Source organism: Schistocerca serialis, chromosome 6 (assembly GCF_023864345.2).
Source record: "Schistocerca serialis cubense isolate TAMUIC-IGC-003099 chromosome 6, iqSchSeri2.2, whole genome shotgun sequence".
NCBI classification, from domain to species: Eukaryota; Metazoa; Arthropoda; class Insecta; order Orthoptera; family Acrididae; genus Schistocerca; species Schistocerca serialis.
Genome location: NC_064643.1, coordinates 241947932 through 241959269, shown reverse-complemented (window position 1 = coordinate 241959269; position 11338 = coordinate 241947932). Strand labels below are relative to the sequence as shown.

At 42.4% G+C, this 11338-nt stretch overlaps 1 protein-coding gene across 1 annotated transcript; it reads left to right on the top strand.

Moving 5' to 3' along the window:
- The first annotated feature begins 725 nt into the window (after positions 1 to 725).
- Positions 726 to 5380, top strand: LOC126484589 (chondroitin proteoglycan-2-like). The gene is made up of 3 exons (XM_050108152.1): positions 726 to 743; positions 2011 to 2090; positions 4937 to 5380. Exons 1-3 carry the CDS (start codon positions 737 to 739, stop codon positions 5264 to 5266), a joined length of 417 nt encoding a protein of 138 aa, XP_049964109.1. The 5' UTR covers positions 726 to 736; the 3' UTR covers positions 5267 to 5380.
- Positions 5381 to 11338: the final 5958 nt, after the last annotated feature.

Sequence of the window (11338 nt, the reverse complement as noted above, 5' to 3'; positions counted from 1 at the left end):
AAGGATAAATACGTAGAGGCCTAATACCACAACCAACATTCAAGGTCGCAGCTTCATTTTTTTTCGAGCTGATAATTAAAGGTTTATTACAGCCCGTCGTGAACAGGGTCGTAACTCATATCCACTTGCACACACGTTCAGTCAGTCAGGAATCTCTTTTCCAATAATCTTTTCGCAACAGAACATTGATTATCCTGCCATCCTTCCTTCTACCATTGACCACGATGGTGAGGAGACTATAGACATAATAATACATTTGTATTTTTTATATGTGAGTTACATAGAATTGACGTACGTAACAGCTTGAATCTAATGTAATTCGCAGCCAGAAAGTAAATTCTGCATAATAATAGTCATAATCTATTTTTTAACTTTGTGCAACTGCTTACCCGTAAACACCGTGCTGTGTAAAGTGAGCGAGTGAGACAACGTGTCCAAGAAAACACGTACCGCTGCTGCCATAGCCACGCCTTTTGCGCAGCCTATTAGCGATAGCGCTGTTTTCCTCAATCACGTCAAAATTAATACGCTTTGAAGTGTTTGAAGGATTAAGTAGCTTTTGATGTATTCGAATAGTAATGATAACTAAATCTTCAGTTAGAGAACGTTTAAGCCTTATCTGTCGGTATCTCTGCTTCTATTTTGCTCTATCAGGATTCGTGACGCACAAAACGGGTATTTAAGCTCGCCAAAAACGAGGGAGGGTCATCCAGACGGACTGCAGAGAACGACCATCATGAGGGGTAAGTTCTCGGAGCTGGCCTCCTGTAAGCCGCATACGATTGAACTTTTAACGCACCTTTCTTTGCACTAAATTTTGTAACGTACTAAGACTTTACTGGTCCGGGGCGCCAACGGTTCTCGGAAATTGACTGACGTAAGACAATATGCCTCAGAATTCCATCGAAGCTTTACTACAAATTTGATATCTGATATCTTGAGAAAGGCTATACTACTCGTAGAATTGCCTCAAGAGAAACGGAACTTTTCATGACTAATGTCCTCCTACCTTATGTATTATGGAACAAAGTAAGAATTTGTTATATCGACGTTAGTGAATAAAAGGCCAAGGAAGGCAGTAGGTTATTCCTGCGGCTTATGAGCTAGGACAACAAGATACTTGAGCAATACAGTAAATTTATGACACGCATTTCGATGTCGACGCAAGTACTGCTTTCTATACGAAGTTGAAACTTCGAACTCTGTTTTACTTTAAGATTCTGGAAATTAAATATTGTTTTTGTAATACGTGGTGCAGAGTCAGCTAAGGGGGCATGCACTCTGTAATAGAGGGCTGTGAATTTTTTTGTCTTGTTCGGAATATAAAAAAGTAGTTAGACAACCGATGTCATTTGCTGAATTACCATGTTACGATCGCAGACCCTAATGTAATCGGTAGCCTAGAATGCAGTGAGAGAAATAATCTGTGGGAGTGCATTGAAAACACCAGATTTACAAGGTGGTTAAAAATGTTCTCAATGGACTACAAGCAACCACCACAAGAGAGCAGCTATAATGTTTGCATTTTTTTGGAACTCATTTAGTTTTACACTCATGCGGCTAAATGTAACGAAGCACCAAAGACATCAGCTTTCACCGATTTTTAAGGTTTTATTAACGAGCAGGTCATTGCTTTAAATCATTTTGACTTTGATCAGAGGACAGGGTTCGTTTGTGAAACAAATAACGACTGGTGAGGAGACACATACACAAGCAGGACTCTCCCTTCCCGGGGCTATGTCAGCCCGTATTCTAAAGATAAGAAAATATTTCATTAAATTCCATTCCGTTTGCTGTACACCATGACTATGTGATAAAAACTGATAACAACTTTAAAACTATTCGGTACACTCCATTAAGAAACTTTTTTCATTTATAAGCAGTTATCAATGGACGTAACACCTACATCGTTCTCAATGTATTGAGATCACTCATTGCAATTTCGGTATTACGTAATTTTGCCAGTTTACCATATAAGCAAGTAGACCGTTAAACTTATTTCCTTTGCAGGTGTTTTCCTGATTGCAAGCTGTCTGCTGGCTACGCTGGTGGTTGTCAGCCATGCAGCGACTCTCAGACAGCGCCATATGGTAAGAATTTTCTTCGGCAGAAACTGAGTTATCAGTCTTTTCTCACTGCCATCAACAGTTTAAATGTTTCAGAACGTAAGATGTTTTTCTCTAGGTTCGTCTTGCTTGTACAGAAGTTACAAGGTTTCTCAGCTGTTTTGTAATCTAACTCGCGCGACAACAGGGGTCTTTAGTCACAAACGAGATCTGCTTCCACAAAAATATATAGTTCGTATGCTACTTCTGTATTATAACCGTATACAGTGTGTTACACGGGAACGAATCGATAGACGTAGTAAGAAAACTTTGTCGCATTTCACAAAGATTCAACATAACTTATACTTACGAACAGACGCAGGATGATTCACAAACGAGATTTTTTTCAAGAGAAGACGCAATTAAATTGACTTATCTCATACTGTCAGGAACAAGTCGAATGAGAAAAGCTTTTTTTATGTTTTTCTGAAAGTGCATGTTTTTTTATCAACACATCAGAATTGGTTGTATGAAACAATTGAACAGAAAAATTTTACTACAGTGAAACCTGTGTCACTTCTAACAGTCCTCATGTGGACTGTTGGCAACGTGAATATGAAGTTGAGACGCGAGAAACAGACGTTGCTAAAACAAGACACCATGTGCCGTCGGACTTTGCGGTGAGTGGTTGTAAAATATCGCAAGAAATCTGCGGAAGCAGTTACCCGTCAGTTACGAAGTGCTAAGTGAGGTCAGACTGGCACTGACTGCGCAGATGAAGTTAAAAACAATGGGACACAATGGTCAAACCGTTTCTCGTAAGTCACACTTCTATAGTCACTACAGTCCGTCGACTGAGGTGGTCTAAGAAGCGACGAAACTGGACACTGGATGACAGGGACGAGTGATTTAGAGTGACGAATCAAGATAGAACCGCTGGAAGTCCGATGGAAGAGTTAGTGTGTGGCGAATTCCTAGAGAACGTTAGCTGCAGTTACGTGTAGTACCAACAGTAAAGGACAGAGGTGGTGTTACGGTATGGGAGTATTTATAGTTCACCCGTGATTCGGGGATGGCGTCCTTGACTATTAACCACAACGTCCTGCGTTCCGGTTTCGATCCCTGGTCATATTTTGAATAAAAATCGTAAGTAATCATGGCCTAAGACTTCTGGGATAAGAAGTCACCCTCGTTCTACCAACGATCTGGTCAAAGAAGGCGGAAGAGTAGACAGATGTTCAGGGCACTCTCTTGCTCTTGGGATGGGAAACTGTACCCAAATGGCGGAAGAATCAGCAATGATCGACGGCATGAGGATGCTAAAGGCAATGGACAGTACTGCGTTATAAAAAGATAATGTGTATCCACAGGACGTGTGGCCTATTACTTAAAAAAATGATCATGATGCCTTCTCCATTGGGAAAGAGTCCGGATTACTCCCGCATTTGGATCTCAGGAGGAGATTACCAAGGGGGAGGTGACCGTGAGTAAAAGATGGGATAACCACCGACGAGATAACTTCCTGGGAATCTCAGCACGGAATTCCAGAAGTCTGAACGTGGTGTTAAAGATGAAGAGATAGAGAAAGTATGTGAGGGTACTGAACTGGTAATTGAGTATGTCGAGGGAGACTTGACACTAATAGTGTTATTGCATTGCAACGCGGCTAAGCGCGAAGGAATAGAAGGAAGTGTTGTAACGGAGTATGGGCATCATAGTAGAAATGAGAGAGAAGAAAGACTAATTGAGCTCTGCAACAAATTTCAGATGACAGTAGCGAACACTCTGTCAAGAATCACAGGGAGAAGAGCATACTGGGAAAAGTTTAGAGATGTTGAGGTGGGCCATCCGAGGTAACCATCGTGCACAGATCCGATAGCCAAGCAAAGCAATAGGGCGACCCACACGTTCTTGTGAAATGCCAGTTGTGCTTGCAATTTCTCTCTGAGTGATACGACGACCGTCCTGAATCAATCTGTCAACTTGTGAAAATCGGTGGTTGCTGTCCCAAGACCTCCAATTCTTTGTTTGTCACGCAGGTCAGAAGTTCCCGCCTCAACATCTTACTCGCCCAACGACGCAGGGTACTCACATGTACACAATCACCATAAACTGCTTTCATTCTCTGATGAATCTCCTTTGGGGTGACACCTTCTGCCGTCAAGAATTCAATGACTGCACGTAGCTTAAATCGCATTGACCGATCGTCTCCGCAGGGCTCCATACTTTACACTGTAACAACACAACCGTTCAATGTTAAGACTTCCCGCTGATTGGAGCTGTAGAGAAGAGGCTACAGAACAAGCCAGTATTTGCCACATACTAATGCTGCCAACTGTTGAAGAGTTACGAAGATTGAGGGACCACTTTTCAGTCAACCCTCGTATTTGTGTTTCAGTCCTCCCTCTCTCTAGTGACTCTGTAGCAAGTAAATTGCGACTCTGAAGGGCAGTGCTTGAGACAGGAAAAGTACGTGTTTATCGAGGGCTACCAACGTCGCTTTATTGAACTCAAAAAGCATCAATGCCGCGAATGTGTTGAGATGTGTGACAGGTGGAAGAGACAATTTCTGCTAAGCGAAGTGAATTGTGTTTCAAATTCCCTAATATGTCACAGGCTTAACGTCATTGCTACTATCATTCAAAAGGTTTCGTCGAAAAAAAAAATCAGTTTTTTCCAAAGTCAGGGCCTTATTTTACATTTTTCTCCCCATACATGAGATCTAGAAGAATTTCGTACTATCCTTCAGCTACATCTCTTAAATTTATCCACAACCTGTGAGTTACCTTCCTGTAAGTTATGGATGTTGACCTTTGTACTAGGAACAATATCTGCTTTTCCTTTTTCGCTCCACTGACAGAAGCTTTTACTCACTGCTTTTCCATTTATAGGCGCTGGTAGCAAACGCGGGCTGCAGCGGTGCGGGAGAGCCGTTCCCCAACCCTGATGACTGCGGCAGCTTCCTGCAGTGCGAAGCATCGGGCGTCGCAGCGGTCAAGCAGTGCCCCGCCGACCTTCACTTCAACGCGGAGCTCAAAGTGTGCGACTACCCGTGGTCCGCCAACTGCAAGGAGGCGGACAGCTCGTCTTCGGACAGTTCTTCTCAAGAAGGCGACGATTCCTCATCAGAAGAGGCAGACAAGGCCGTTGCTAAAGTCAGTAAGAAACTAGCGTCAGGTGCACCAGCAAAGAAACCAAAGGCAATTGCTCTTCATGCCTAAGATTGGATTACATTTCTCCATGCGCCACGTCTGACAAAGGTCTGAATGACTCACGTACGTTCAACTAGTTCACTTTTATTGCTTGGTAGTAAAAGTTCACGAAAACAGTTCTGTGACAAACGCATCTCTTTCATAAACCGACAGAAAAATCAGAGCCGTTAATTACGACAAGGATAATTATTGTACGTCATTAGCCTTTAGTTTCTGCCCTCTGAAAACCTTTTGACTTTCTGGACCAATACGTCTGTGATAAAAGACGACTGTAAGAACTATATATCTCGTTCGACTCAAGCTTTTCAAAGCGGCTTACTGATAACTTTGTTAACTTTTGACGTAACCTGTGCTGTGGAAAAAGCAGTATAGCAGGAATAAAAGTTGCACCTTAGAAATATTAATTTGGTATGCGGTTATTTACGTGGCTGTCTATGTCAGAAGCCAAGAACCAAGTAAAGAACAAAACTACGGCCGTTATTCATGTGACACAAACAGATTGACTGTTGTGCTAGTATGTTGCTATTGAAATTGTAATTTAGAATGTAGTGATCAGCAATTATTTGAAATAAATATAAAAAATATATTGTTTGTATTATGTCATTACACTAATAAATGCTTCCCTTGTGTGGTCATCACGTCTGTAGCTGTTCATGTTGTCTATGGTACTGAAAAACGTTTTTAGCAGTTGCACTGTGAAGAAAAAACTTGTGAAGAAATTTCATAGACAGAATCAACTACTAATTCTAATCATTAGAATATTGCGTCTCTCTCATTTACCAAACTATGACTTCATATCATTGATTCCTTTAATCTGAACTTGTTATGTTGAGAGGCAACGCAGAGAAGCGTAATTTATTTAGTTTTTACTGTATGTAGATGTGATCAAACCAGGTGGTACTTCGTTGATCTTAATAACAATTTTGAAAAAAATGTTCAAATGTATGTGAAATCTTATGGGAATTAACTGCTAGGGTCATCAGTCCCTAAGCTTACACACTACTTAACCTAAATTATCGTAAGGACAAACACACACACTCATGACCGAGGGAGGACTTGAACCTCCGCCGGGACCAGCCGCACAGTCCGTAACTGCAGCGCCTTAGATCGCTCGTAACAATTTTGATACACGGGATTTTTGAAGTAAGGAAAACGTAAGGTGATATTAGAAATATGCATTTTTACGAAATAGCATGGGACATCATAGAACTGCTGGGAAGGATTGCGAGCTGTATAGCTCAAAAGAACTGCACAAAGTGAGGCTACCACCAAGTTCCGTTCTAGTGGAATTTCGTTCTCCTCAATTCAGTCACGATTGCCTTCGGCATTTCCTATTGCTCCCCACTACTTCGTGACATAATTTCCATTATTCCTTCATTCCGAAGATCCTAAGAAGATATCAAGATTTCTAAAGGCGAAATCGACAAAAATTATATTTCAGTAACACAGTAATGAAACAAGTATCTCTAATCATCATTACAGAACTGACTTGGAGCTAGAGGAGCACATACGAAGAACTTAAGCTGACCATGTGAAGCCTCGTCTCTTGTCTTGGGATCAGCTCAGTATATCGGCTGGAAAGTATAGAAATTAAATTAGCACAGGCCGTGCCACGAGTGATTAGACTCAGGGAAGATACAGTTTAACTGTCAAGGCCAAGCAATGGGTCTAAATAAAGGACCGCTACTACAGATCATTCTTTTGCCGTCCTCTTAAAATTACGCACATTGGTTGAGAGTAGTGTAATGTATGCTTCACTTGGGCTGTCCCTGATGGGAAGTGATGTCAGGCAGAACCTTCGACCGTTTCCATTTGTTTGGTGTGTGGCCAGTCAGGCGGTAATACGTCTGTTCCTCCTCATCTGTTATGTAGATCCACTTGAGAACGGCCAGTGCCGGAAACTACAGGTGGAAATAATTTTTTTTAAAGTATTTCTGTTCTTGTTTACGTAAGTGTGGCATCACTTAGCTATCTTCGTTCTTGAATTTATGCCTCTTTTAGTCTGAAGCTAAACTGCGGCCATATTAATGGCCATTTAGTGTGAACAACATATTTTCGCTGATGAAGTGATGGTAGAAACGTGGTTGCCTCTAGCATTAAATGCTAGACGTAATTGAATCTGTAAGCTATTTAAATATAATTTCCATTTTCTTTAGGCGTGTCCATTCCTCAAGAAACACAGGCTTTACTTTTCCGTAGATGAGAGGATCTATTCTATTAGGAGATGACTTCTCACCTCTATTGCAAGTGCGTATATGTGATGACCTTGACTTCCCTACAGCTCATCGGGTCATTCTGCCTCCAGTTTATTTTCATCGGCATTGACAGCAAAGTGACAAAGTTAAATAGAGCTAGATTTCATATACTTATCGTCAGTTTTACGCAGAGTGACCACGATTCACTATGCAGCTACACTAACGATGAACAAGAGCCTACAGAGTGTGCCTGTGAGAAACCTAACCAGCTGTGACTAGCCCCTGTCTTACCTCTTTGACAACACCATGTGGATCTTGAAAATGTTGGTACATATAGGCTGCTCTTCATAATCTCAGTGTTTGGAAGTCCTAAGGTGCTAAGTTAGAACTGTACTGTGGAAGTGCTAAAACAGGATGGTCTAATTTTGGAATACGTTGGGTTCCACGTCACAAACCTCTTATGGGATCCAGGGGTGGTGTCACTGACTATCAATCAACAAGTCCTGGGTCCCAGGTTTCATCCCAACCACTGCTTCAATTTTGAATGAAAATCATCTGCAGTGGCAAATGATGACTCCTCTTGTAAGGAGTCACCTTCGTTCTCTCGTTCTACCTACAGCCTTGTCAAAGAAGGCGAATGGAGGAATGCGTTTCAGGTGAGCCGAGCAAAAATGGTTCCCCATGTCAGAAGCTAACTGGAGCTAACTGGCATAAATCATGGAAAAGTCGGCGATTGCTGGGTGCCCGGCAGATGATAGTCGTTGGTTCAAGGATTGCAGACTGCGGTCATGGCTGCAGAATGAACTCCGGTGCTGATGGGCGTAGGTTGTGCATCACAGTGTGGCCCAGCTGTGTCACTGACGACAGGCTGGACGTGGGGATTTAAATACCGCTGTCCAGGACAGAGAGTATGGGAAGACTTTGTCATTTGGAATCTATGGAACAGAGGCAGATGATTGGGACCTGTCTGTTGGCATGTGGCAGTAGGTCAATGTAACAAACTCAGCCAACGGGTTATGGGAATGAAAATGGTGGCTTATGTTGACACTGCTTTGTAGGCAGGACCTTTGACCAGCTAGAAGCCTGTGGCTACGGCCTGATTACATTTGTTTGCTTCCCATGCGGCTAAACTTCTTTGCCGCTACATTTCTACCCTCCTCAGATTAATCCGGAACATCGAATTACTGCCCAAGAATCTAGCTGCAACAGAGCCATCGATTTGCACATCATAGTGTCTACGCTTTACATTCTAATGCACTTATTCGGGGTGAACACTCCATTTGTGAGTTCACCGCTTTTTCGCGTCCTTCTTCAGTTTTTGTATTACTCTGTACTTATCGCTGCGATGCTGAAAGACGAGTCTCTGCGTCCCTTGTTTTGTTTTCACCATTTTGGTTCACTCACTGGCATTGAGTCACTAGTGCCGACGTGACTTTTATGGATCCGCTGGTTAAAGGATAATAAGGATAGGATTTGGGCAACTCTCCGTCTGTGGTGGCAGTACGCAGTACTTTTTGCCATCAAAATTATGCAAACGGCTGAGGTGGAAGATCGTATGGTGTTGAAGCAGTGGCGATATTTGGCCTGATATTTTGTTACATGGTCGAGCAGGTGTTCCATCGTCACTCGGCCCCGTGGCTTTTGTCTGATCCAGCGAAACAAGAAGAGTTGTATCTAGCAGGTCTTATAAGTGGGTTGGGTTTTCCTTGGGCAGAATTTTGAAGGACTGCATAGTTGGTGTTTAGAGTTGTGGTTCCGGTGATGGTGATGTTTAACGGGAAAGAAGCGCCCGAAATGACGCGTTGTGAACTTTATCAACAAACTCGCACCCTGTAGTTCTGTTTCCTTTGTGATATTTTTAGTAGTAGGTGCAAATGGCAACTATTGAGTTTAGCACAGAGAATAGCCAGTGTGACTCTGTATTTTGAGAGAATTCGGTTCACTTCTAATGATCTCCCCGTGGAATTAGGTCGTAGGCCTCTCAGGGCGAAACAAAGTGTGCTTACATGACTCAGGAAACATGTGTTTCTGATTTCTGGGGCAGAAAGTGACTGACACAGTTCGGCACTGCAGTAATTCCGATGTGGAAAGTAGGATATGTGACTTCCTATAGGGCAATACCAATAACATTTCTTGTAACTCCTAAGTCCACAAATTTCTGCAGTGCTACCCAGGCCATTGGGCAGATCTGGATAGCAAAACAAACAAACTGGCAATATTTACATATTAATGGTATACGCACCCGTAACTTCAACTAGGTCCCTCTTTACGTAAAGCCTACCCTGACCATATGGTAGTATAGTGGTGAGGATTTGACACGAATTTTATGTATCCCAAGAACTCTCCCGAAAGTGGAGAGCAAATGGCTCTAATGGCCAGTGTACTGGAGAGCTTCCTGCAGATCTGTAATTTCACTACGCGTGTCAGTGATACTTTTGGCGAGAGTGCGTTAAAACCTCGACTATGTGTCCGTATTATCTATTTGGATCTTAAAAACGTTTCAGTCGTCGTTTACTACTGATTCCCACATGCGAATAACGAGGGCGGCGGCCACCTACATAACTGCAGGCAGTTGTTTACCACATTTTCGAGACATGTCAGCTACATGAAGGGTATTTCAAGGGCCTCATGGTCCACTTCCAAGTCTGCTTGTCCCTGCCATAACATGGTGTTAGTCTTTCCTGAATCTTCCGTATTATAAGCCCTTTTTTCTGGCGTATCCATGGGGCAGATTCCGTGGTCTAGTGCAGCTGCTCCTGAAAACGATGGAAAAGTGTTGATAGTAGTTGCTGTTTCCATCGAATATCAATCAACCCAACCTTGAATGACAACAGGGATTTCAGTTTTCAAAAGCTGTCGTCAAGTTGTTGAGTTTCATTATCTCCTACCCATTCGTTAAGGTCGACTATGAATCATCACTGAAGTTCCCACATCACTATGGACGGCTGCTGCGTGAAAACAGCCCCACCATTCTAGGGATGTGCCTTGAGAGCTTCTATCACTTTGTATCTGCTCAAAAACACAACAACAATGATACTTATTATTTTCCCCTGCTTCTTTGTCTCGCGCAATGACCGGACATGGAGCTGCTTCACTTTGCTCTTCGTAATTTAGTCTGGGTTGGGAGTAGACCATACCCTGTCGGGAGACGAAATTCCCTCTTAGTGTACCTGTCTGTTTCGCATCTTACGAGCACAGAGACTGGTTATAATACTAGCAGGAATATCGTGCTTCACATGCCTAGTTCCACCTTTATCATTCTTATTTCTACGACCACTTCCCTTCCCCCTTCAGAAGAATCTGAGGCCTGATTCTGGTTTACCCTAAAATAGACGAATTCTTCCTACGGGACAAACTGTGCATCAAATCAGAAGCTGCAGCTTGACAATAGGTGGAGATGACATTTAGACCACTTGAAACAGTCCTTGATGACGCGAAATAAACAGTTTAGTTTTTCTTTCAGCACATAGCCCAAAGCTCAACATGGTGCTTTGAAAATTTGGTTTTTTGGTGTGGGTGCATTCCTGCCATTTGTAACCTGATGCGAGATGCAGTTTAACCTTTTACTAAAATATCGAAAGGGTGATACGTCTTATCCCAGGACTGGCCCTTAAAAAAGTGTATGCACTTTTTGGGCAAAAACCACCTTATAAGGAGATAAGTCGTTGTTTTCGTGAATTGAGTTATATACTGCTATTACATATGGTAGTAGGGCACCCGAATCATTATTGCTGCTGTTTACGTAATAATATTTTCCCTAATGTCCTAAGAACTCTTTCAATTCCGCTGTTTGCCTACTGGTGATGTGCACTAGTTTGTAACTCCTTTATGTCTAATAATCGGCGTAACTGCTGCAGTAACTTGTATACAAATTTGGTGTCTTGGT